Here is a 27,867-nt window from a genome sequence, read left to right on the forward strand (position 1 = left end):
TCTGAAACCCTGCCCCAGTGCACCAATTCTTCAGCCACACATTCAACTGCCAAATCATCCTAATCTTGCCCTCTCTGGCACATGGTGCAGGTAGAAATCCAGAGATTGCTATACTTCAGGTCTTGTCTTTCAGTTTCCCACCGATCTCCTGGAAAACAAAAGTTGAGAGTGGAAAGAATGGGCAAGAAGTCGGGGAAATAAGGACTGGGTAACAGAAATGATGCTGGACAGCATTTAGCCGACTTCTGCAAAACCAACAACTTGTTCATCTCAAACACGTTATTCCAACAACACAAGCGTAGACAGTACACTTGGACCTCTCCCATTGGATTACACACAAACCAAATAGATTATATCTGCGGATCTCAGCGATGGAAAAGTTCTGTGATGTTGACTAAAACAAAACCTGGAGCTGACTGTGGCTCAGACCAGCAACTACTGATACGCAAGTTCAAAGTAAAGCTGAGAAAGCAAAAGCCTTTCACCAGAGTACCAAAATATTCTACCAGAGTTCAAAGATGGCCTGAACAATCGTTTCGCTGCTCTAAACACAACCAATGGAACACCAGAGGGATTATGGGAAAGTATTAAGAATGCTCTGCACAAAAGAGTGTGAAAAGACTGCATAAGGTGAAAATGCAGAAGAGACCAATATAGATGAGTGAAGAATCTCTGAAAATCGCACAGGAAATAAGAGAAGGCAAAGCTAAGGGAAAAAAGGTAGCAGTTGCAGTTCTCGATCGAGCTTTCCAATCTTCTGCTAAGCGAGACAAAATAAACTATAATAACAGGTGAAGAAGTAGAAACGGAAAATAAGAAAGGAAGGACAAGATTGGTTGTCTTAAAGTTGCAAGATCTGAAGGGAAAATTCCAGCCTCATGTGTAAATGCTGAAAGATGCACAAGGTGCATTGCTCAATGAATCTGAGAAGATCAACAACTATGAGTCATTATACTGTACCAGAAAGATCAACTGGATCCTATATCTTACAATCAGGAGCCGAGAGTGATGAAGGAAGAAGTTGAAGCAGCATTAAAAGCCGGACTAAAGACCAAAGCCCCTGGCATTGATGGAATTCCAATTGAAATACTACGGCAATCAGACGTAACTGTTGCAAAACTGAGGACACTGTGTCAGCTGATCGGGAAGACAACGTCATGGCCAAGTGAATGGAGGAAATCAGTATTTTTGCCAATATTAAAGAAAGGTGATCTGGCAGAGTGTGGAAATTATCATATCATCACCCTCATTCCTTGTGCCAGCAAGATTTTACTGAAGATCATTCTGAAAAGGCTTCAACCTTATCAGTGCAAGCTGGTTTCAGGAAAGGAAGGGGAACAAGGGGCATCATTGCAGATGTGAGGTGGATTCTCAAAGACAAAAGAATACCAGAGGGACATCTATATGTGCTTTATTGACTACAGCAAGGCCGTCAATTGTGTCGAACATGACAAACTATGGGTCACATTAAGACATATGGCTGTACCGGAACATTTGATCGTCCTTATGCGCAATCTTTATACCAATCAAGAAACTGCAGTTCAAATGCAATAAGGAGAAACAAAATGTTTCAGGATCTTTAAGGGGGTACGACAAGGCTGTACTCTCTCTCCCTGTCTATTTAATTTGTATGCCAGACAAATCTTCAAAGAGGCAGGAGTATATGAGAAGAATTAAGGGGGGAGAATTGGTGGCAGTATCATCAATAATCTTCATTATGCTGATGACAGTACAAAGCTGGCTGAAAACGAAGAAGATCTGAAATAACTGCAAACCAACATCAAGGAACATAGCCTCAAGATGGGTCTGCACCTTAACTGGAAAAGACTATGATGACTGGCAGTACTACCAATTTCAGTCTCAATGGAGAGGAAATTGAAGTGGTTGGCAGTTTCACTTTACTTTGATCAATAATTAACACCAAAGTGGTAGGCAGTCAAGAAATCCAATGAAGAGTAGCCCTAAAGGATTTAGAGAAGATCCTTGGGAACAGGAATCTATCTCTACATACAAAGATTTGACTTGTGCAGGCAATGGTGTTCTCAATGACATTATGTGGATGAGAAAGCTTGATGGTGAGAAAGGATTAGAAGAGTATCGATGCCTTTTAACTGTGTTACTGGAGAAAAATATTACACAACTTGTGGACTTCTCACAGAACAAATGAATTGATCTTCAACAAGATCAAATCGAGACTCTGTGGATGCTCAAATGGCAAGACTCCATCTATAGTACTTTGGGCACATCATGAGAAGTAACACCTCCCTGGGAAAGGATACCATGCTTAGCAAGGTGGAAGAAGGAAGGCCACTGATCAGATAGATGGACGCAATAAAGACAGCTATGAACACAACATTATCTACATTGAACTGCCTTTGCAAGGATCAAAATTAATTCAGTGCAACTATCCATAGAGTCGCCATGAGTCGGCGATGACTCAATAGCTCTTAACGACAACAGCAGCAACAACAACCTATCTGCTTGTATTTGTTCTTCAGGACCTCATCCTTTTTCCTACCTATGTCATTGAAACAAATATGTACCATACCATCTGGCTGCTTACCCTCCCCTTAAGAATTCTGTGACTAAATCTGTGATGTCCCTGACCCTGGCATCTGGGAGGCAATGTATCATCTGGATATCTCATTCACTTCCCCTTCACCTTCACCTTCCCTTCTGAGCCACAGAGCCAGACTCAGTTCGGATGACCTGGTCCCCGTGGCATCTCCCGGGTTGGTCACCCCAATGTTATCCAAAGTGGTATACAGTTATTGAAGGGAATGGCCTCAGGGGTACTCTGCACTATCTGCCTATTTCATTTTCCTCTTCAGACAGTCACCAAGCTACCTGGCTCCTGCAACTTAAATGTGACTGCCTGCAGAATGACCCTCTGGTGATCCAGCTCCAGTTCCCTGACGCAGTCTGTAAGGAGCTACACCCAGATGCATTTCTCACAGACATACTGATCGAGAACACTGAAAGTCTGCCACGTCCTGCAAGAGGAGGACAGCACTGTCTGGGGATTCACTCTCTGCTCTAGCTAGTTACTAATACAGAAAGAAATAGGAACCTCAATTTAGCCTTTTCTCACTGAAGTCTTGAGCCAAAGCCCGATTTAGAGTGATATGGGCCAAATAGGGGAAAATGAACTAGCTCAATTAGACAACTCGGTTGGCATTGTTGAGATGGGCCAAATGGCCTGTTTCTTGACTGCCTTACTCTCTGATTCTAACCTAGAATCAGAATAGAATAGACCCTGTAAGAAGATGCTGCTGAGTGCAGTTCATTGATTCTGCCCCTATTAGAACATTCCTGTCAGTCCCTACTATATCTTTTCCACACTACAAAGAAATGGATTATCCATCAGAAATGGATTATTTTATTCAATACCTGACCGGTGGCCTATCCAATATTTTCTAAAGATCCAATGTGTACATACTCGTATGAGGTCCAGTATTCCTTATTTTATGAACTTGGCTCTACACCTTGGTCCCGGCACCTTCGAAGAACAAAGTGGGTCAGATCCCTCTATTCCTATACAACCTTTAGGACAATGCTTTGTGGTCTATATTAGTTCCCCTTGTTCTTTCTCCCAAAATATATCAATTCACATTTCCCTGTAATAAATTTTATCTGCTGCAGTTTGCCTATTCTGATAGTCTATCACTGTTTCCTTGCAATCTATTACTGGCCTCCACCTCTACATCTCCAAATTTGTTACATTTACAAATCTCTGAATCTTTACCTTGCTCACCAATGTCCAATGATCAGTACATATCAAACGTGCAGTGGTCTCAGCAGTGATCCCTGGGAAACACAAACTGTCCACTAGGGAATACAATCACCTACCTCTATCCCCTAATTTCTGTTCTTAAGCAATTTTAATATTTTATAGCGATGTTACCACAGACCCTTTCAAACCATGAATATCAGTTTGGTTAAAAAGCCTTTTATGTGGGACTTCAAAGTTTAAAGTAAAATTAGTATCAATGTACATATGTGTCACATTATACAACTCCCAAGATTCATTTTCTTGCAGACAATCACAGTAAATACAAGAAACAATAGAATCAATGAAAGACCACAGTGAACAGTATGTACAAACCACCTATGTGTAAAAGACAGCAAGCTGCAAATACAAAAAGAAATAATAAATAAATAAACAAACAAACAAACAAGCAAACAAGCAATAAATGTCAAACATGAGTCCTTGAGAGTGAAGTTGTAGACACAGTTCAGTGATGGGGCGAGTGATATGGGTCCTGAGGCTCCTGTACCACCTTGATGACAGTAGCAAGAACATGGCCTGGATGGTGGGGATCATTGATAATGGATGCAGCTTTCCTGTGACAGTGCTCTGTGTAGATGTGCTCAGTGGTGGGGAGAGCTTTTCATATGATGTACTGGGCTGCATCCACTATTTTTGTAGGCATTTCCGTTCAAGCACATTGGTGTTTCCATAGCAGGCCATGATGCAACCAATCAATATACTCTCCACTGCACATCAAGGGAGATTGTCAAACTTAGATGAGATGCCGGATATTTGCAAACTTCTAAGAAAGTAGAGGTGCTGCTGTGCTTTCTTCCTAATGGCGGTTGCATGCTCGACCCAGGACGGATTCTCTGAAATGATAGTACCAATGAATTTAAAGTTGCCGACCCTCTGTTAAGTCCTTACTAAACATCCATAAGGATAATACCATCTCTAATTTTCTATTACCACATTTTAACCAGGTTAGTTAAAAGCATGATTTGTCTTTACAGTTTTTATTAAATCTGCCTTCTCCAGCTGCCTGTTAATATTTTCATTGATTACTATGTTCAAAAGCTTCTCCGTTACAAAGCAAATTAGTATTCACTTACCTTGTTGTTATGCATGTCCTTACACAGGTACCACCTGTTTATTGCTGGCATCAATCTCATCATCTTTATCTATCAGTGAGCAAAATGCATTGAAAATTGATTTTTTTTTTACCTTGCAAGTGAATGGCTGCAAAAATAGACAACTAGTACAGTTTTTGATAGGAATCACTTCGTCAGGTGATAATGTTACAGAGTCTAGAACACTATAGCACTAAAATAGGCCCATCAGCTGATCTAGTCCATACTGAAATGTTAGTCTGCCTAATCCCATTGACCTGCACCCAGACCATAACCTTCAATACTCCTCAGATCGACGTACCTATCCAAATTTCACTTAAATTGAAGCCCGCATCACTGACAGCTCATTCCAACTCTCATCATCCACTGAGTGAAGAGGTTCCCCCCCATGTTTCCGTTGAACATTTCACCTTTCACCCTTAAGCCATGGTGTCTAGTTGTTGTCTCACCCAACCTCCTTGGGAAAAAAAACTGCTTGTACGTACCCCTCATAATGCTGTGTACCTCTACCAAATCTCCCCTCATTTTTCTACGCCCAAGGGAATAAATTCATAACCTAGTCACCCTTTCCCTATAACTCAGGTCCTCAAGTCCGGGCAACATCCTTGTATATTTTCACTGCACTCTTTCATTCTTATTGCCATCTCTCCTGTAGGTAGGTGACCAAAACTGCACACAATACTCCAAGTTAGGCCTCATCAATGTCTTATACAACTTCAGCATAACGCGAGGAAATCTGCAGATGCTGGAAATTCAAGCAACACACACAAAATGCTGGTGGAACGCAGCAGGCCAGGCAGCATTTATAGGGAGAAGAACAGTCGCCGTTTCAGGCCAAGACCCTTCGTCAGATCCTGTCTCTTGATTCTTAGGTCCCCTAAGCCTTTCCTACAATACTCCTTGCATTGACTCCTAACTTTGTATGCTTAACAACATCATTCCCAGCAACCACTCCACTATCTGTTCTGGCACTCTTGTTCCCATCCCCCTGCAACTCCAGTAATCTGTAAATTAGAAGCCTTCCCTCCTGCACTATCTTCTTAGCCATGTGTTAAACTGTATGATCTTCCTGTTTCTAGCATCACTAGCGCATAGCATGGATAGCAATCCCAGGGTCATAATCCTGTCCTTTAACTTAGCACCTAACTTCCTGAACTCACTTTTCAGGATCTCGTCAGCCTTCCTACACATGTCATTAATATTGATGTAGACCAAAACCCACCCTGTTCACTCTCCCACTTAAGAATTCTGTAGACTGACATCTGAAAGGCAACAGACCATCTAGGATTCTTGTTCTTGTTCCCTGAACCCTCTGTCTGTTCCCTGAACCAATGAATCCCCTATCACTACAATTTGCTTCTTTTCCCCTTTCTCTTCTGAGCCAGACTTAGTGCCAGAGACTTGACAGCTGGGACTTCCCTCTGCAAGCCATTCCCCCCCCCCCCCAAACAATATACCTTTTGTTGAGGGGAATGACCACAGGGGTACTCTGCACTAACTACCTATCCCCTTTCCCTGTACCGAGATTCATCCAGTTACCTATATCCTGCAGCTTCCTGTATATCCTGTTGATCAACTTCTCAGCCTCCTGAATGATCCAGAATTCATCCTTAACGTATCTGAAAGAAGCTGCAGCTAGATGCACTTCTTGCAAGCGTAGTCACCAGAGATGCTGCCTTCCCACTCCATGCAAGAGGAGAATTCCACTATCCTGCCTGGCATCTCCACTACTCTGACTGTGCAATAAGAAATAAGAAAAATGAAGCAAAACTATCCACTCCTCCCTCGCTGAAGCCTCAATGTTCTTTAATGTCTTTTTACATAAATCAATGAAGTCAGCACAATTGGTGCAGGAAATCAATAACTTCAAGGCCATCTGCGTTTGCACTGATTTTAAACTAGCTTGAATGTAAAGTTTGCTTGCAGTGTTGTTTAAGAGAAGACACAATGCTGCAAACAAGAACATTTGTACAAATTGATGAGAAAAGAAAGGGAGGTTACCCAACTAAAAGTTCTATGACATCCCCCAGCAGAGAATTTCACAGCATACATTTCCAGGTTATCATGACAGGAACTTCTGATGCAGAGTCTCAACCTAAAACATTGACAGTTCCTTTCCTCCACAGATATTGCACTGAACTCCTTCAGCAATATTAGCTCATTTCATGTTGTTGAGTCTAAAAATCCTGTTTTTGTAGAATAAAGAAGCCTTATCTTTTGATAAGTCCTTGAAGAAATGTTTTTATTTCTTTTTCACAATGCCAGCACTTAGCGTCACTTCCTAACTATGTAGGCAGATAAAAAACGCTGCTGAACATTAAGAATACTAAAATCTGTGAAGCTAGCTCATTAGCAAGCAGAATACGAAGGTGTTGCGCAGTTACAGACTAATGCAGGGAGTGGGCTCTTGCTCCGTGCCACAGTCTACTACAACCACTCGGGGAAGCAGTGGGCATGAACACAAATGTGCAGTCAGCACACTGGTATTAAAACGAGACATAAAATTGATCCCTCCAGGCCCACACTCCTGTCTATTCTAGTAGTGTATGTCCATTTGCTAGAAGATAAACTGGATTTCGTGCATCTGCATCTGAACCAGTGGGAGATCAGTAACTGTTGCAGTTGTCCTGACAGCAACATGGCTTCAAGACACCATTCCAGACTCAATCATCCAGCTAGAAGACCTAATCTCCTTTCAGGTGGACAGAAATGCTGTAACCTCCGATAAGACCAGTATGAGAGGTCTTTATCTCTACATCAATAAGGACCGGTGTATAAATACCTTGATAGTAATGGCATACTGCTCGCTGCAGGTAAAGTTTATAATGGTGAAGAGCAGGCCTTTCTACTTACCGAGGGAGTTTCCTGCTGTTGTGATTATTGCTGTTTACATCCCCCTGTGTTAGTGCTGGAGAAGTGCTGCAGGAGCTCTGCAGTAAGATATGCAAACTTGAAGCCACTCAACCTGATGGTGTTTTCGTTGTTCCTGGTGACTTCAGTCATGACAACTTAAAAACTGTCCTGCCAAATTCCTACCAGCATGTCAACTTTGCAACCAAAGGAGAGAATGTATTAAATCTGGTTATTCCAACACTTGTGGACCCTACAAAGCTAACCCCACCTTCACCTTGGATATTCATACCACATAATCCATTTTGCTATCTCTGCATGGACGACTGGTTAAGCGAGTCAAACCAGTTCACAGTGAGATCAGGACCAGGCCACAAGGTGACATCTTTGTGCTGCAGGACTGCTTTGAAATAACAGACTGGAGCATATTCAGGGAGGCAGCTACCTATGATCATCATGTCAACATTGATGAATATGCAGAATCGGTGACTGGCTACATAAGAAAATGTATTGAGGACGTTACCATGATTAAACACTACACTGCCAAGGTAAACAAGAAACTCTGGCGGACTGCAGCAGTTTGTGCACTGCTTAGGGATCAGGACACTGCCTTCAGATCAGGGGACAGGGAAGGCTTGGCAAAGCATGAGTGCGCAGAAGGAAGCCACAGACACCTTTGTGACACCAGGACATGCAGTGCATGTGGCAAGATCTACAAACCGTAGTCGATTTCAAGTCCACCTTGTGTGTCAATGACAGCGATGCCTCCCTTCTTGATAGGCTGAGTGCTTTTCATGCACGATTGACCAATTAAATGATGTGACATCAAGGGTAGCCCCTGCTCTTCCTGAGGAACAGGCACCCTTTCTGGCCACACCCAAGGTGAGGTGAACCCCAGCCAGGGTATACCCATGCAAAGCTGCAAGGCCACACAACGTACCTGGTCAGGTGCTGAGGGAGTAGGCAGCCCAGCTAGCCAAAGGTCTTAACGGACATCTTTAATATTTCTCTGAAACTGTCCACTGTCCTTGCAGGCTTTAAGGCAACCAAGATCATTCAGGTGCCCAAGAGGGCCTAAATGATTACTGACAACAATCATGAAGCGCTTTGAGTGGCTGGTAGTGGATGCTATAAAATCCTGCCTTCCAGCTACATTGGACCTTTTCCAGTTCACCTACCACTAGAACCAGTGCACTGATGATGCCATTGCCTCGGCCCGTCACCCCATCCTGTCCCACCTAGAAAACAAACCCTCATGCCAGGATGTTGTTCATCGACACCAGCTCGGCATTTAACATGATCATCCCTCAGGCTGGTGGGTAAACTAACCTTGTTGGGACTCAACACCCCTCTGTGTAATTGGATCTTGGACTTCTTGACGGAAAGACCTCAGTCAGTCTGAGCTGGCAGTTCCATCACGCTGAGCACTGGTGACCCTGAGGGTTGTGTGCTCAGTCCACTGCTATTCACACTGCTGACTCACGACTGCACTGCCAAATTCAGCTCAAATTGTATCATCAAGTTCGCTGATGATGCAGCAGTGGTTGGCTTCATTACTAACAATGAGTCGGCAGACAAAGTGGAGGTACAGAAGCTTGTCAAATGCTGTGAGAACAACAATCTTCAGCCTCAACATGGATAAGACAAAAGAGATGATTATGGACTTCTGGAAAGCACAGGTTTACTACTCTCCATTGCACATAATAGCTTTGCCGTGGAGATGGTGAAAGGTCCAAAGTTCCTTGATGTGCACAGAACAGATGATCTGACCTGGAACTAGAACACCAGCTCACTAGTCAAGAAGGCACAGCAGTGTCTACACTTTCTAAGGAAATTGAGGCGTGCAAGGCTCTCTGCACCCCTTCTAACAACTTTCTACAGAAGCACCATCGAGAGTGTCCTGCCTGGCTGCAACATTGTGTGCTACAGAGGCTGCAGAGCATCAGACTACAAGACCCTACAGAGGACAGTAAAAACCAGCGAGTGGTTCATCAGGTTCTCCTCTTCCTGTTTGTGACATTTACCAGGAGTGATGTAGGCGAAGGGCCCAGAGCATTGTTGAGTATCGCTACCACCTATTCTACAATCTTAGACCAACTACCATCAGAAAAAAAGGTACAGAAGCATCAGGACCGGGGCTACCAGACTAGGTAAGTTTCTCCCCTCAGATTCTGAAATAATGGGGGTATACCTGGGTGTCAGACTTGAGTGGAGCACAAAACAGAGGTTGTGTCCGAGAAGGACCAGAGTCACCTCTACTTCCCGAGGAGACTGAGGTCCTTTGGAGTATGCAGGCCTCTCCTTCCCATGTTCTACCAGTCTGTTGTTGCCAGTACAATCTTCTATGTGCTGGTGTGATGGGGCAATGGCATCAACATGGGTGATGCTACAGGCTCAATAAACTGATTGGGAAGGCTGGCTCTGTTTTAGGAGTCAAATTGGACACTGTGGTAGAACTAAGGTCTCTACGGAAAATCTTGGCAAGGTTTCTCACCCTCCAATGCCACCTTGGCTGAACAGAGCACTTTTAGTAATAGACTAAGGCAACTGCGCTGCTCTGAAGAGCACTATATGAGGTCATTCTTACCCTGGGCCATTAGGCCCTGAGTCAACCTATAGCTGGGGGAGTGATGAATCCCTCCAGTTAGACTGTTTGTGGTAACTTGTATTTTTATTCCTTCTTTGTTTTCTTCTAATATTTCTATATCTGTGCACTTGTAATCCTCCTGTGACACTGTAATTTCCTTTGGGATTAATAAACGATCTATCTTATGAATGCCCTGCCACCATTGGGGTCTTGTCACTAGGACAACAGACTTTGCTGTTTACCTGTGCTGTGCCTTACCACATGCAATTTGAATTATGTTTTATTAACATATTTTGGTTTATGTGCTGTGTATGATATATTTACGTGGGTACACCGTGGTCCAGAGGAACATTGTTTTATATGGTTGTATATATGTACAGATGACAATAAACTTGAACTTATGTAAACCAGGTTGGTGGAACTGGTGTTGCATATTATACTCTACTCCACACAAGGATGGCAGATTTCATTTCCTGAAGGAATTTGTTAACCAGTTGAACCTTGATGACAATCAAGCAGTTTCATAGTTAGTGTTGTGCCCCTTTTAAAAGAAATCTAGCTTTTACTTCATTACTTGAATTTGCATTCCTCACTGCCACTGGGGGAATCGACCTTGTATTTGTGCATCAGAGCACTAGCTGATATTCCAGGAGCACAACGACAACTTGCAATTCATGTTCTTTGACATTAATTACATGATTTATTCAATAAGTACTGCTTGAAGTAAGCCAGTTATAGTCCCTGTGATGCTTGCAGAATTCTCACTAGAAGAAGCCTTTTAAAAAAAAAAATAGATTTGGGCTGTGAGCACCTCTGGCAAAAGTGGTATTTACTGTCCTACCCCAGTTGTGCTAAGGAGATGGTCAGCAGCTTTTTCCTTCAACCACTACATTTTTTTTTGATGAGAAGTTTTGACCAATAATGAAAGTCATATTAGCCAAAAATAAAAGTGCTTGATCTTTTCAGATCTCAGAAGCTAAGCAGACTCAGGCCAGGTTGGTATGTGGATGAGAGACTGCTTGGAAATGCTAGGTACCATTGGTGGTACAGAGTTGCAGCGTGTAGAGATGATGCATCATAGCTCCAACCACCACAGGGTGATTCTGGCATAAAGTGCTGTATCTTGAGGAGATTGCACATCTTCCCTGTGAATGTGAGTTCTCTTCACTTCCCTCCCACATCATAAAGTTGTGGACTTGGGTAGGTCAAATTGGTCGGTGTAAATTGCCCCAACTGGAAGAGGTTGTGGAAGAATTTGAGCAGCATTTGATGCCAGTGTGAGAATATAATTGGATTAGCATAAATGGTGCTTAAGGGTTGGTACAACTTGGTTGCAGCTTTGTGAAAGTTTCACATAAAAATCTTGCTGCAGATTATTTACATGGTGTATATGGAACATGGGCTGCTTGATCACATTCTTTTATATAAATGTTGGTCTCTGTTCATGTTTTTAAAATTTCAGTTCATTATGCTCGACCAATAATAATTCTGGGACCAATGAAGGACAGAATCAATGATGATCTGATCTCTGAATTCCCAAATAAGTTTGGTTCCTGCGTACCTCGTGAGTACTTCTGAATTCTTATCTTATAAGTGCTGTTAAACTAACTTTTGTATTTGTTATCCTGGAACTTTCCAGTTTTGGACTCTTAGTCTTAAAGAAGAATTGGTTTTCTATTCCTTGACCATAGATAGGTTGAAATCTAAATTTGAGAGAAATATAATTCCTCTATTCATATATTGTGAATGTACAAATCTACTCAAAAGACTATGTAATTACTGAAAGTTGTTGCAGTCAGTTGGTTTGCCACTATGCTTCGGATGAAACGAATCTTATAATAAAAACAGTTATAAGAACCTTTCTGTCCCGACATTAAAGCAGCAGAGAAAATATCCCAAAATACACACATCAGTCAACTGAATAGTGTTTAATGAAGGACCTCTAGTGGCCAAATTCTGATACTATTTGTCAATGTAACTTACTGGGATTTGCATTATTAGGATGAGTATGTTTGTCCCACTTAAGCTGCTGCCACAATTAGCTGAAGTTTCATGGAAATAGTTAAAAAGGTATTAAAAAAGAGACAACCTGAATAACAAATTACAAATTATAAGACCAAAAGACATAGGCCATTTGACACATTGAGTCTGCTCTGCCATTCAGTCATGACTGATACTTTTTCCCCTCCTCAGCCCCACTTCTCCCTGTAACCCTTGATGCCGTTTCCAATCAAGAATCTATTATTTTCCACCTTAAATTCACCCAATGACCTGGCCTCCACATTCCACAAATTCACCACCCTCTGGCTAAAGAAATTTATCCGCATCTCTGTTTTAAATGGATGCCCCTCTATCCTGAGGCTATGCCATCTTGTTCTGGATTCCCCCACTATGGGAAATGTCCTTTCCACACCTACTCTGTCCAGGGTTTTCAACGTTCAAAAGGTTTCAATGAGATCCCCCCCCCCCCCCCCCATCCTTCTAAATTCCAGACCCAGAGCCATCAAACGTTCCCCGTATGATAACCATTTCATTCCCAGAATCATCCTTGTGAACCTCCTCTGAACCCTCTCCAATGCCAGCACATCTTTTAGATGAGGAGCCCAAAACTGTTCACAATATTCAAGGTGAGACCTCACCAGTGCTTTATAAAACCTCAGTATCACAAATCTGCTCTTGTATTCTAAACCCCTTGAAATGAATGCTAACATTGCATCTGCCTTACTCAGCACCAAATCAATGTGTAAGTTAACCTTTGAGTGTTCTGCACAGACTCCCAAGTCCCTTTGCATCTTAGATCTATGGATTTTCTTCCCATTTAGAAAATTATGATTTAAATGACATACAGAACAAATTAGAACACTACCAATACTACTGCAGTACTACAGAATTTTATTAGTTCCTAATACTTATCGATGGGGGAGTTCATCTGTGTTGTGTACATTTGACGGTAAATGAACAAAATCAGTGCAGGTGATGAACTATCTTCGTACAAAGCTGTTGATGCCTTGTAGTGAAATCGTTTCATTTTCACTTGCTGCCATTTCCGGCATGTCCAAGCCTGAATATTTGAAACCACAGTGAGCAAGACAGTTCTGAATTGTCCTATTGTTTATTTCTTGTCAACTATATGTGGCAAAAATCACTGCTTTTTGAACACAGACACACGCAACTGATGCTAGTTTAAAAAGTGTTCAGAAATGGTCTGTCCAAGTTAAGTGGCATAGTTATCTAAGTAAATGAAGGGAATCTCAGCTATTTTCTCAATTTGTTTTGTTTTTGTTCTTTAAGAGTCATCCCAAATAAGTGACTACCCCAATTAACTGATGGCCCAATTAACCGTAATCTGATTACATAGAAGGGAAAAAATCTACTTAGTTTTATTGTCCTGTGTTCTCCCATTCCAATTTGATATACAAGTGGCACCTCTATATATATATATAAAAAATCCATTGTTTTTTACCCTCTCTTTCAGACAGCACTTGGAGGCATAAAGCTTAAACGTGTCCTTAGTTATGACCACCAGTACATCTCCAAATTTAGTTAATCTATCATTAGTGATTGTGAATTCTGAAATTCCATCTTTACCCAAACCTGCCCTCACCTGGATCTAATTATCACTTGCCAGCTCTTGTCTTACCCATCCCTCTCACCTTTTTATGCTCAGTCTTGATGTCAGGTCTTGAATTGAAACACAATTGCCTCCACTGATGCTGCCTGACTTACTGAGTTCTTCCAGCAGCTTTTTTTTTTGCACCTCCTAAATCCTACCTAGTCCTCTATCTTCATCTCGGATAGGATACTAATTTAAATCTGCCACTTACTCAGTGCCAAATTTAGCACGAGAAAGAAATAGAGTAGTTACGTTGAAACTTGGATGAGGAAGTGTAAGAGGGGACTTGGGAGTAGGGTTGCTGCTGGCATGGGCATATTGGTTCAAATAGCCTGATTCGTTTATCTGTATTTTATGTCATTCATAACAGAAATTAATGTAATCAGCAGCTGTTTTACTTCCACCAGACACCACCAGATCAAGACGTGAAAATGAAATTGATGGGCAAGATTACCATTTTGTAACCTCCCGAGAGCAAATGGAGAAAGACATTCAGGATAATAAGTTCATTGAAGCTGGGCAATATAATGACAATCTTTATGGGACAAGCATTCAGTCTGTTAGAGCTGTAGCTGAGAGAGTGAGTACGGTTGAGTGTAACCACAATATTTTTTTTGTCATTGCTAACTTGCAATTGGAATTTAATCATAAAGCTAATGCCACCAACTATAAGGAAAATTGCATGGAGTACTCTCAGATGGAAGGTCTTAATTTGTGTTCAGATAAATTCAATTCACTATACCAGTGCAGATTCACTTTGGCAGTGAACCAAAAAAAAGTAATGTTGAGTTAAAGGTACAGCAAAAAGAATTGGAATTAAGCTTGCATATGTGTCCAATACTGTCAGTGGAAACAACATCAATTGTCCCAAGGAAACCTACTGGACCAAAAGCAGAATTATATGCTATTATACACCTGGTATCAATTAAAATTATCACCACAGGACATTATTTTCACTAAAAATGTACTTCCTGATGTCTCAGAATGTTCAAAATGTAAATTGCCTGTATAAAACAAAACATAGAACATAGAAATCTACAACATATTTACAGGCCCTTACACAACAAATACAATGTTGTGCCAACCATGTAACCTACTCTAGAAACTGCCTAGAATTTCCCTGGTGCATAGCCCTCTATTTTTCTAAGCTCCCTGTACCTAAGAGGCTCTTAAAAGACCCTGTGGTATCCGCTTCCACCACCGCTGCCAGCAGTGCATTCCACGCACCCATCACTCTCTGTGTGAAAAATCTTACCTCTGACATTCCCTCGGTACTTATTTCCAAGCACCTTAAAACTATGTCCCCTCATGTTACTCTTTCAGCCCTGGGAAAAAGCCTCTGGTGATCCACACGATCAATGCTCCTCATCATCTTATACACCTCTATCAAGTCACCTCTCATCGTTCATAGCTCCAAGGAGAAAAGGAGCTATTTTCTCATAAGGTACTCCCTCCAATCCAGGCAACATCGTTTTAAGTCCCCACTGCACTCTCTCTATAGTATCCACATCCTTCCTGTAGTGAGGTGACCAGAAATGAACACAGTACTCCTAATGGGGTCTGACCAAGGTCTTGTATAGCTGTAACATTACCTCACAGCTCTTGAACTCAATCCCACAGTTGACAAATGCCAACACAGCATACACTTTCTTAACAACACTGTCAACCAGCGCAGCAGCTTTGAATGTCTTATCGACACACCCAGAATCTTTCAGATCCCCCACACTGCCAAGAGTCTTAATATTTATATTATATTCTCCAAATTGGACCTACCAAAATGAACCACTTCACACTTATGTGGACTGAAGTCCATCTGCCACTTCTTAGCCCAGTTCTTCATTCTATCGATGTCCCGCTTTAACCTCTGACAACCCTCCAGACTATCCCCAACCTTTGTATCATCAGCAAACTTACTAACTCACCCTTCTACTTCTTCATCCAGGTCACTTATAAAAATCACAAAGACGAGAGGTCCCAGAGCAGTGGAACACCACTGAATACAATCCATCTTTAGCCACCCTTTGCCTTCTATTAGCAAGCCAATTCTGGATCCACAAACCAAGGTCTCCTTGGATCCCATGCCTCCTTACTTTCTGAAGGGGCCGTGCATGGGCAGCCTTATCAAATGCCTTACAGAAATTCATATACACCACATCCACTGCTCTACCTTCATCAATCTGTTTAGTTAAAAAGGTCTGTCATTGTGACTAGCAAATATGCTACCAGTCATGAATTGGCACTCTCTGTTCCTTTTATCCTACCCTTTGACATTCTGGACATCTCCATCAAAAGCTTCAGTTATCAGAGCCCGCTGCACTAAAATACTTGAGAGCAAAGCTCATATTATTCTTTATTATCGTCTGCTGAGCTTTACTGTTATTTTCCTGCTAGTCTTCCATTGTTGAGATTTCCAAGTTGATCTACATGCTGATCAAAAAGAAGTCCGATATTCAGTCTCTTATTTATGATGTTAAGGAGCCAAATAAGCAAGCTTCACATGCTTCTAGATCTTACTTTGGATGTGGGGCAAGGTTGGAATAAACATATGGATTCTATGCCTTGATTGCAATCATAGAAATGAATGGCACAGGAATCAATTCAGCTGACATCTGTGTCGGTCAAAACTAGACCGTGCAATTCCCACTTCCCAGCTTTTGGTCTGTACCCTGGTTATAGCTCTTCAAGAACATCTAGGTACCTTTAAATGGAATAATGGTCCTTGCTGACACTGTTCATTCAGGCAGTGAGCCCCAGAACCCAATCACCCTGGCAATAATATCTATTTCCTTTAATTCAGTTAGAAAAGTTTTATGTCACCTAATTATGATCTCTCAGCCAAGGAAATAGCTCTCTCTTTCACTTTGATCTCATTATTTACTACACAATCCCCATGTCATCAGTGTCTTCACATTAATGCTTCAGCAACATCCCCATAAATTTTCAACGAACCCTTCAGTCTGATTACTTTTGTACTGTTGTGACCAGAACTGCACACTATTTTAGTACCTTCTACACTACTAGCATAACTCCGCTTTTTTTATTCTGTGTATCAACCAATAAAAGCAAGTTTCCCCATATGCCAACTTAACTATCTTAACTACTCATCTTGCTGCACTTAGGTGTGGAGACATACCTCAACACAAGTGTTTTTCTATACTTCAAAGCAGTTTTACCATTTATCAACAATGTATTCTCTTAAACACAAGAGATTCTGTAGATGGTATAAATCTTGAGCAACATGCACAAAAATGCAGAGGAACTCAGCAATGACTTTGACCTGCTCAGATCCCCCAAATTTTGCTCTTGCCTGCTAGCCTGTCAAATTTATTTCCTTGCTTTTTTTTTTCAGAATTAGTTACATTGATTAATATTTGCCTGCACTCTAGAATTTTATTCCTCATTATCAACAATATGGCAATTTTGATATCATTGGCAAATTATCACGTGAACCCAAATCATAAAATAGTCATAGCCTGGTAGAGTACTGTAGAGGTGCAATGAACATAGCCCTTTAAGTCACTAAACCTCCTGCTGAAAAGTTAACCTTTTTCCAATTTTTTGGATCCACCTCACACTTTTCAATGCAGATTATAGGTTTTTGCTTTCCCAATCAATATCCATTGTAAGACTTCGTCAAGTTCCATCTTAAGGTTCCTGTAGACTGCACTTTAAAAGTGCTCCCCGCGTTGGCCATCCTTATTAAATCATTAATAAAATATAACCCTGCATCCTTAAATCCAAACAAGAGATTCTACAGATGCTGGAAATTTTAAGGAACACAGACAAAATGCTGGAGAATCTCCAAGTCAGGCAGCATCTATGGAGGGGAGTACACATTCAATTTATGTTTCAGTTTAAGACCCTTTATCAGAAATGGAAAAGAAGGTTGGGGGTAAGGGATGGAAGGAAGGGTTATAGAAGAAGTAATCTAATTAATGGAAATAGATCATGGAAGAAAGGGAAGGAGGAGGACCTGAAGCTGGTGTTGGTCAAGTTAGGAGAAGAAAAAGGGTAAGAAGGCAATCAGAATGGGGAGTGGAAAGACAGAGGAGAAATTATCAGGAGTTGGAGAAATCATGTTTGTGCCATTAGGTTGGAAGCTACCAGACAAAATGTGAGGTGTTGCTGAGTTCCTCTAGTATTTTATGTCCGTTGCTTTTTAAATCCACGTTGACTGTCCTTATTTAACCTTTGCCTGTATGTACTAGTTTCTGTTGCCCCTCAGTATTTTTGGAATAATTTGGTCACTAACAGACCTGTGGCAATTTGGTTCTGTTGTTTTTCTTGTTGTTAACAAAGATACAACATGAATTATCATTCGGCATCATCCCTGTGGCCAACAGAATCAAAAAATGATTGTCAGACATGTATCATTCCATCCCTTGCTTCTTTATGAAACCTGCAATTATATTTATCAGTCACTTAACGTACTCTGTTTATCAACTAGAATATGGCAATTCTTTCTCTTTAATTTCAATGCTTGTATTAAGTAAAGTATTCATTTGAAATCATGCAAGTTTTTATGTGAGAAACTTATTACATTTAGTCCTTGTGATCTTCATAGTTTTGATTTTAGAACTCATCATCAGGATGCACAAATTTAATTAATTGAGTGGAACAATATAGTGCTTATCACTTTAATCTAGCTTTACTTTCATAGTGTGATCTTAATTTTTGAATTGCAACCCATTTCATTGAGTTTACATAATTGAGGTTATAATTTTCTTCTGTACAGGGAAAACACTGCATCCTTGATGTGTCTGGGAATGCAATTAAGAGGTTACAGCTTGCACTACTTTATTCTATTGCTATTTTCATCAAACCAAAATCTGTTCAATCCCTCATGTAAGTATGAAGTTTTGTCTCTGGCTTCAAGAAAGGCTATTTTAATTCCAGTGTCTAAGTTTCATTTATCTGGTTCCAATGAGTAAAATGGTCAAAGACACGCGGGTAGGATTATTTGAACTATACTCTTCGATGATGTCTTAACATGTGAAGCTTCCATTTCGTCACTGTTGATGGATGAAGTTCAGTTACTTCTTGTTCCTTAAGGTTTTTCTTCATGCCTTGGTATTCCTTAATATGAAACACAAGAGTTTCTGCAGTTGCTGGAGAAACTCAACAAGTCAGGCCGCATCCATGAAGAATAAACAGGTGACGTTTTGGGCCAAGGCCCTCCATTAGGACATGGTCTCTTCTAAGGCCATGAGGAGGCTAAACTCAGGTTGGAAGAGCAACACCTCATATTTCATCTGGATAGCCTCCAACCTGATGGTATAAGCATCGATTTCTCCGAAATGGTCATTTCTTCCCCCTTTCCCCCCCACCCCATCTGGTTGTGCTCACACCTTATCTTCTCACCTGCCCATCACCGTCCCCTGAATCCCCTTTTTCCATGGTCCACTGGCCTCTCCTATCAGATTTCTTCTTTGGCCCTTTACCTTTTCAACTTACCCCAGCTTATTGCTTCATTCCCCCTCCCCACCTGGTCTGCTTGTACTCTTCCTATTCTGGCTTCTGCCCCCTTCCTTTCCAGTCCTTATGCAGGGTCTGTCCAAAATTGTGACTGTTCGTTCCCCTTCATAGATGCTGCCTGGCTTGCTGAGTTACTCCAGCATTTTTTGTGTGTTGCTGAAGGAATTGGAGCTAATATATATTATACATTCTTTGGTAAGGCTTTCAGTTTTGCTTAAAATAAACATTCTTCATTCCTTCCTCATTTGAGATGTAGTTACTTAAGAGACATATGGTAGCTACTAGAAATTTCTGACGACAAATGAGTCTGCACAGATGAATATTTTTGATTGCTTTAAGTGAGTAGTAATTAGGACCACCTGGGATGTCACTGACTGCATCTGTAAATGACATTCACTCAAATGTCAGCAGGTTTCCTTCCAACCAACTTATCTTCACAGCAAGGAAAGAAAAATTTCCCTTGAACTGAGATTCCAGTCTGCTTAGTTACATTCAATTCCAGTTTCAAATCTGGCATATGTAACATGCTGTAAGTGCTCCAGTACTAATTCTATACTTGAAGTGCAACACTTAACATATTGCTCCATGGATTTCTGAGGTATAGGCAGCAGAGGCCTTTAGAGGTTTTAAATACACTCAATAATTTAGAACTAACTGCTTCCCCACTGCCATTAGATTTCTGAATGGCCTAGGAATCCATGAATGCTAACTTTTTTTTTGCACTATATATTTATTTTGTAATTTATAGTGATTTTGTGTCTTTGCAATGTTCTGCTGCTGTAAAACAAATTTCACTTTTATATGTGACTTGGTTATGATGGATCTAGTCCAGATGTGAACTGATTGGGGAGCAGGTGGGAGGGGACAGCATTCTTGGAAACTGAAGTTCCTAAAATATTATATATAGCAAGCTAATCAACATTTGGCATTAACTGCCCCTCAGCCTTGTCCAGGTGGTGACAAATATAGTTAATCTGTTAAGATACACCTGGAAAATATTGCAATCAATTGTATTACTTCGATCCTTACTGTTTTCTGGTACAGAATCAAAGTACTGTGGGTGCTGACAACCTTAAAAAATACAAAATTCAGAAAGCATTCAACAGATGAGGCTGCGTCTATGGGAGAAAATCACTTAATGGTCTCAGGTTGACTCTTTTATCTCTTTACCTTTGCCAGCAGCCATGTTGATTATTTCCAACATATTCCGCTTTTTTGTTAAGAGCTCCTCTTACTTTTGTAAAGTACAAGGTCCTCTACTTTTAGCTGTAGCTCTATAGATTTGTTTTCTTTCTCCAAAACATTTAGTGAATCATGTGATTTTTATTTGGTACTAATTCTTGGTTCCAATATGAATTCCTCATGATCACTTGCTCCACAAAGAAGCACTTGTCTGCCCAGTATTTGCCATTTTCCAAGCAAAATCAATTTTTCAGAACAATGCCTTGTTAAACAAGTGTTTGATATTTCAAAACCATTCAAGTAACCTTTAAATGTTAAAGATTCAAGAGTTCAGTATTGAGTTTTTGTTTCAATAGGGAAATGAATAAACGACAAACTGAAGAACAGGCAAACAAAACTTTTGAGAAAGCATTGAAGCTGGAGCAGGAATTTGGAGAGTATTTCACAGGTTGGTGCACTCCTTGCAATTTTACTGTTTTTTTAAATCATTAGTGAAAGATCAAACATACAAGCATTTTTATAGATAAAAGTTAAACGATAGGGAAAATGTACAAAAGTGCAAAAAATTATTAAATTTTACACCTAATCCAAATTTCCATTTAATGTTCCAAGAAGATTACTGTTCCACCAAAACAGCAAAGAGAAATTTGTTTCTTGAAAGTGATGGACCTCTTTTGCTTTAGAATGGAAGGCAAATAATCCCTTTTCTCTTGCCAAATTTCAATTTAACATGATTAAATATAACCAATGCAATGGTGAACTTTAAGTATTAAAAGATTTAGAAAGACAAGACTGCAGTTTTAGGCTTCACAATCCAGTAAGACTGCTGAGGTAATAGAGCAGGTATATACCAGAAAAAAAAGTTTGTCAGCTGATACAGGAAATAACAAATATGAAAGCTTGGAAAAATTGGATTGTTATAATTTCAGTGTTAGGGAACAGGAGATGCAGCTCAATGACCTAGTCAGGGAAAGTGAAGAGGTGATAGAGAGGATCTATAGGCAGGTAGTCACTAGGGCCTCGGGAGACATACAAGTAGATTAACAGGAGAGGAAAGGGCAGGAGTCGGAGGCTAGAGAGCACCCCTGTGGTTGTACCCCTTAACAATAAATACTCCAGCTTGAGTACTGTTGGGGGGGGTGGGGGGCAGCCTACCTGGAGGGAGTAACAGTGGCCGCGCCTCTGGCACTGTGGTTCAGAAGGGTAGGAAAAGGAAGAGGGTGGCAGCAGCGATAGGGGACTCTATAGTTAAGGGTCAGACAGGCGATTCTGTGGATGCAGGAAAGATAAATGGATGGTAGTTTGCCTCCCAGGTACCAGGCTCCGGGTTGTTTCTGATCACATCCACGATATCCTGAAGTGGGAAGGAGAACAGCCAAAGGTCGTGGTACCAACGACATAGGTAGGAAAAGGGTAGAGGTCCTGAAAGCAGACTACAGGGAGCTAGGAAGGAAGTTGAGAAGCAGGACCACAAAGGTAGTAATCTCATGATTACTGCCTGTGCCACACGACAGTATAGGAATAGAGTGAGGTGGAAGGTAAATGCATAGCTGAGGGATTGGAGCAGGGGGCAGGGATTCAGATTTCTGGATCATTGGGACCTCTTTTGGGGCAGGAGTGACCTGTACAAAAAGGACAGGTTGCACCTAAATCCCAGGGGGACTAATATCCTGGTGGGGAGGTTTGTTAAGGTTATCATAGAGAGTTTAAACTAGGATTGCTGGGGAGGTAGGAACCGAACTGAAGAGACAAAGAGGCGGTTGGCTCACAAATAGAGAAATCTTGGAGACAGTGCGAGAGGGAGGATAGGCAGGTAATAGATAAGGGACACACTCAGACTGATGGTTTGAGAAGTGTCTAGGAGTATTATGAACAAAGCGGATGAGCTTTGAGTACTTGGAGCTATGATGCTCTGGCATTACAGCCTTGATCAGAGATAGTGTCACGGCTGCAGAAAAAGAGGAAATCATGGAGTGATTGTCTACAGAGTCTCTGTGGGTTGAAGTTAGGAACGGGAAGGGATCAATGATTCTACTTAGGTGTTTTTTATAGACCAGCCAGTCGTAACAGGGATGTCAAGGAGAAGATAAGGAGACAGATTCTGGAATGGTGTAATAATAAAAGGGTTGGCATGGTGGGAGATTTTAATTTCCCAAATATCGATTGGCATGTCCCTAGAGCGAGGGGTTTGGATGGGGTAGAGTTTGTTAGGTGCGTTCAGGAAGGTTTCTTGACACAATATGTAGATAAGCCTACAAGAGGAGAGGCTGTACTTGATCTGCTATTGGGAAATGAACCTGGTCATGTATCAGATCTCTCAGTGGGAGAGCGTTTTGGAGATAGTGATCACAATGCTATCTCCTTTACCATAGCATTGGAGAGGGATAGGATAGAAAGCGTTTAAATGGAGTAAGGAGAACTATGAGGCTATCATGCAGGAACTTGGAAGCATAAATTGGGAACAGATGTTCTCAGGGAAATGTGGCAAATGTTCAGGGAATATTTGTGTGGAGTTCTGCATAGGTACGTTCCAATGAGACGGGAAGGATGGTAGGATACGGGAACTGTGCTGTACAAAGGCTGTTGTAAATCTGGTCAAGAAGAAGAAGAGCTTATGAAAGATTCAAAAAACTAGGTATTGATAGAGATCTAGAAAATTATAAGGCTAGCAGGAAGGAGCTTAAGAAAGAAATTAGGAGAGCCATAGAGGCCATGAGAAAGCCTTGACAGACAGGACTGAGGAAACCCTAAGGCATTCTACAAATATGTGAAGAGCAAGAGGATAAGACGTGAGAGAATAGGACCAATCGAGTGTGACAATGGAACAGTGTGTATGGAACCGGAGGAGATAGCAGAGGTACTTAATGAGTAGTTTGCTTCGGTATTCACTATGGAAAAGGATCTTGGTGATTGTAGGGATGACTTACAGCGGAATGAAAAGCTTGAGCATGTAGATATTAAGAAAGAGGATGTGCAGGAGCTTTTGGAAAGCATCAAGTTGGATAAGAGACCGGGACCGTACGAGATGTACCCCAGGCTACTGTGGGAGGTGAGGGAGGAGATTGCTGAGCCGCTGGTGATGATCTTTGCACCATCAATGGGGACAGGAGAGGTTCTGGAGTATTGGAGGGTTGTGTATGTTGTTCCCTTATTCAAGAAATGGAGTAGAGATAGCCCAGGAAATTATAGACCAGTGAGTCTTACTTTAGTGGTTGGTAAGTTGGAGAAGATCCTGAGAGGCACAATTTATGAAGATTTGGAGAGGCATAATATGATGAGGAATAGTCTGCATTGCTTTGTGAAAGGCAGGTCATGCCTTACGAGCTTGATTGAATTTATTGAGGATGTAACTAAACACACATCGATGATGGAAGAGCAGTAGATGTAGTGTGTATGGATTTCAGCAAGACACTTGACAAGGTACGCCATGCAAGGCTTATTGAGAAAGTAAGGAGGCATGGGATCCAAGGGGACATTACTTTGTGGATCCAGAACTGGCTTGCCCACAGAAGGCAAAGAGTGGTTGTAGACAAGTCATATTCTGCATGGAGGTCAGTGACCAGTGGTGTGCCTCGGGGATCTGTTCTGGGACCACTACTCTTTGTGATTTTTATAAATGACCTGGATAAGTGGAGGAATGGGTTAGTTAATTTGCTGATGACACAAAGGTTGGGGGTGTTGTGGAGAGTGTGGAGGGCTGTCAGAGGTTACAGTGGGACATTGATAGGATGCAAAACTGGGCTGAGAAGTGGCAGATGGAGTTCAACCCAGATAAGTGTGAGGTGGTTCATTTTGGTAGGTCAAATATGATGGCAGAATATAGTATTAATGGTAAAACACTTAGCAGTGTGGAGGAGCAGAGGGATCTTGGGGTCCAAATCCATAGGCCACTCAAAGCTGCTGCGCAGGTTGACTCTGTGGTTAAGAAGGCATATGGTGCATTGGCCTTCATCAATCATGGGATTAAGTTTAAGAGCCAAGAGGTAATGTTACAGCTATATAGGACCCTGGTCAGACCCCACTTGGAGTACTGTGCTCAGTTCTGGTCACCTCACTACAGGAAGGATGTGGAAACCATAGAAAAGATGCAGGGGAGATTTACAAGGATGTTGCCTAGATTGGGGAGCATGCCTTGTGAGAATAGGTTGAGTGATCTTGGCCTTTTCTCCTTGGAGCAACGGAGGATGAGAGGTGACCTGATAGAGGCGCAAAAGATGAGGAGAAGCATTGACTATCCACATGATCAGAAGCTTTTTCCCAGGGCTGAAATGGCTAGCACGAGAGGGCACAGTTTTAAGGTGCTTGGAAGTAGGTACAGAGGAGATGTCAGGGGCAGGTTTTTTTACGCAGAGAGTGGTGAGTGCGTGGAATGGGCTGCTAGTGATGGTGGTGGAGGCGGATACGATAGGGTCTTTTAAGAGACTCCTGGACAGGTACATGGAGCTCAGAAAAATAGAGAGCTAAAGGTAACCCTTGGTAATTTCACGGGTAAGGACATGTTCAGCACAGCTTTGTGGGTCGAAGGGCCTGTATTATGCTGTAGGTTTTCTGTTTCTACACTGGAAACTCCAGAGTAATTTTGTGTTGTTTAAAATTTAGAAGGAATGGGATAAAATAAACAATCAGTATTCTGGTGCTTAAAGTGTTAAGAATATGGTGCATAGATTTAAGGTTAAATGGAACTAAGTTGAAGAAATTTTAAAGAATTGTCATAATTTTAAAATTAGGCTAGAGTCATTGAAGAAAAAGTAAATTTAGGAATGTGGGAATGATAAAATTAAAACCAGTGTTCCTGTGGAAGAATAAATGCCAGAGTATTTTTCTCTGCTTCAGTTTAAATCTTGCCCCGCCCTTTAAGTGTTTTGTTTAATCTGTTCCTGGATTCAATTATAGTTCATTATTCTGGATACTTACTTTCTCTGCATTATTTTATATATTTTCCTCCTGCTTTCTGTTCATACATTCCTTTCTAATTTTTGCTGACATTACAGTATTTTGCATTTTATAGTGTTGCAATTTTTGTTTTCTACAGCCATTGTACAGGGAGATTCATTAGAGGAGATATACAACAAAATTAAGCAAGTCATTGAAGAACAGTCTGGTCCGTACATCTGGATTCCTTCATCTGAAAAACTCTAAGCATATCCCAATGTTTAGAGAGAAGATGTTGATGGGGGAAATGTATCCCCCTTTTAAGATATGTTGCATATCAAGTTTTATCTTTCTCATTATGTTATTATGAATCCTCACCGTCGCTGTGGCTGTTTCCATACTGCATGGTTTTTATGGAATTCCATCAACAAAATGGAAATGCACACCTGAGTATTTTAAAGAACATCTTCAGGAAACGGGACCAGGATTGCATTGACTTTGTATGTTTGTATTACCTGAAGATCAGCTACGACAGTTTCATATGGACTAAGCTGTGGTTTTAAAGAACCAGTGTTCACAGGGTTATCAGTACCATTCCTCAAAAATTATCTTTCTGAAATTTCCTAATGCAGATGGGTTTGAAAGGAGAAAAGAAACCACTCTACTCCTCTGTGATTACTCATAGCAGTGCTTTTAAAGACACAAATTGTATACAATTCCTCACCTCAGGAGGAGGAGGAACAGAGTGAATACTAGAATTTAAATCATTGTGGTACTTTAGATGAAAATATAACATGATAATTTTCAACATATTAAATTGCACATTGTTTTACACATCAAAATATGGTTGTCTGCATGGACATTTTACATTTTTTGCTGTTTTTTTTAAAAGTTATTTGAGTAAAAGCTGACAGATGATAAAGAAATTGTAAGTTGCTCTGACTGCTATTCACACATGGCTTTGTATGAATGAAATGGAAGAAAATTGTGTCTTTGTCCAGAATGCCCTTTTGTGAAATCAACTGGATTTAATTTGAATTTGTAGTGGTCAGGAAGCCCATCTTCTATATCACTACCAAACTCAAAATAATTTTACAAATATGATCATAGATCTAATCTACCTTTTCTTGTCGATACACAATGTGAGTACTTTGTTCTTTTAATGTATTTATATACAATTGTTGCACAAAGTTCTCTGGTAAGGGAACAAAGATGGAATTTCTGTTTTGAAGTTCTCCAGAGTAAAATTAGAACAACCTATTAGAAATTCTGTGTAAACAACTGGGCCAGTTGTTTAACCATAAAGCATGAAGGATTGTCAGTTTGGCTTTGTTCAAAGGTAGTCTTAGATTTTTTTTTGAACTGGCATTTAAATTGGGCAGATTTGAGTGCATTCTTAAAGCGCTATGCCTATTTTTACGCAGAAAAGTTTTGGTATTTTATTGGGGTGGGATGTAAGCAGGAGACAGTAATGTTATTCGTGATGAAGACATGTTATTGATGTTTGAAATACAATTGTAAATTCTAAATACATGCCAGTCCCATGAATTAGATGCACATTTGGGCATGGCAATCATTTTAAATAGAAAAGCAAATTTGAGAGTTCATAAAACTCTACAGCTGCCATACTTCCCCTTGCAATTTGTTAGGTTTATCTATCTTTGGAACATATGACTGACTCCTGTCTATCACAGACATTGGTTTTAAACTTAAATCACAATAACGACTGCTGCAATCCATAAGATATCAACATTGCATGTAAACTCTTAATTATACATTTCTAGTGTAAATAATCAAGCTGAAACTTTGATCTTAGAAAGATCTTAAATCTTAGAAAGTAATTAACCAGTAGATATCCCCACAAGATGACTGTGTCAACACATAAGTGCAGTTATACCAGGCCTTTCATGTGGACTACCGTTTTATGTTCAGCTGTTGTTACCTATAATATAAAATTCATCTTCTAATGATAATTAGAACAGTTCACACAACAACAAAATGGATAGGTAAATAGGATACATCGCTGAATTGACTGAAAGGAAGCCTTGCTGGCTTCCATTTCATTTAGTCCAACTTCATATAATGACAGGCTTAGACCAATGTGTAGTAAATGATTCATAGTTATGGGCAGAAAGGGAGATCAAGTGCCTATGTTGTAACACTGAAGGCCATTCTGCATTGGATTCATTCCCTTCTTAATTGTACCACAGGAATATCTTTCAAATGTTCCACTTTTGTGGTTGGGTTTTGCTTCCTTCCAGGTTTGCAGATAACGGGCTATGATATTTTATTTTTAATTAAACATTTTTAATTCTCAGGGTTTTCAGTGAAGTAACTTTGATAATTGGCCTAAACCATGTCCACTAGAATGCGGTTTGTGTGCCTATCTAATTAGGCAATTATTGTA

At 40.8% G+C, this 27,867-nt stretch overlaps 1 protein-coding gene across 7 annotated transcripts in view; it reads left to right on the forward strand.

The window, feature by feature from the left end:
* Positions 1 to 27,272, forward strand: part of dlg3 (discs, large homolog 3 (Drosophila)) — a 559,740-nt gene extending 532,468 nt beyond the window's left edge. For all 7 annotated transcript variants that reach the window (XM_073058148.1, XM_073058152.1, XM_073058151.1 and 4 more), the window contains 5 exons: positions 11,781 to 11,882; positions 14,339 to 14,511; positions 18,667 to 18,776; positions 20,945 to 21,036; positions 25,621 to 27,272. In XM_073058148.1, coding sequence (XP_072914249.1) covers positions 11,781 to 11,882; positions 14,339 to 14,511; positions 18,667 to 18,776; positions 20,945 to 21,036; positions 25,621 to 25,727 — 584 coding nt within the window. In that variant the 3' untranslated portion in view covers positions 25,728 to 27,272. The remainder of the gene's footprint in view (positions 1 to 11,780; positions 11,883 to 14,338; positions 14,512 to 18,666; positions 18,777 to 20,944; positions 21,037 to 25,620) is intronic.
* Positions 27,273 to 27,867: the final 595 nt, after the last annotated feature.

This window comes from Hemitrygon akajei, chromosome 10 (assembly GCF_048418815.1).
Source record: "Hemitrygon akajei chromosome 10, sHemAka1.3, whole genome shotgun sequence".
Lineage (NCBI taxonomy): Eukaryota > Metazoa > Chordata > Chondrichthyes > Myliobatiformes > Dasyatidae > Hemitrygon > Hemitrygon akajei.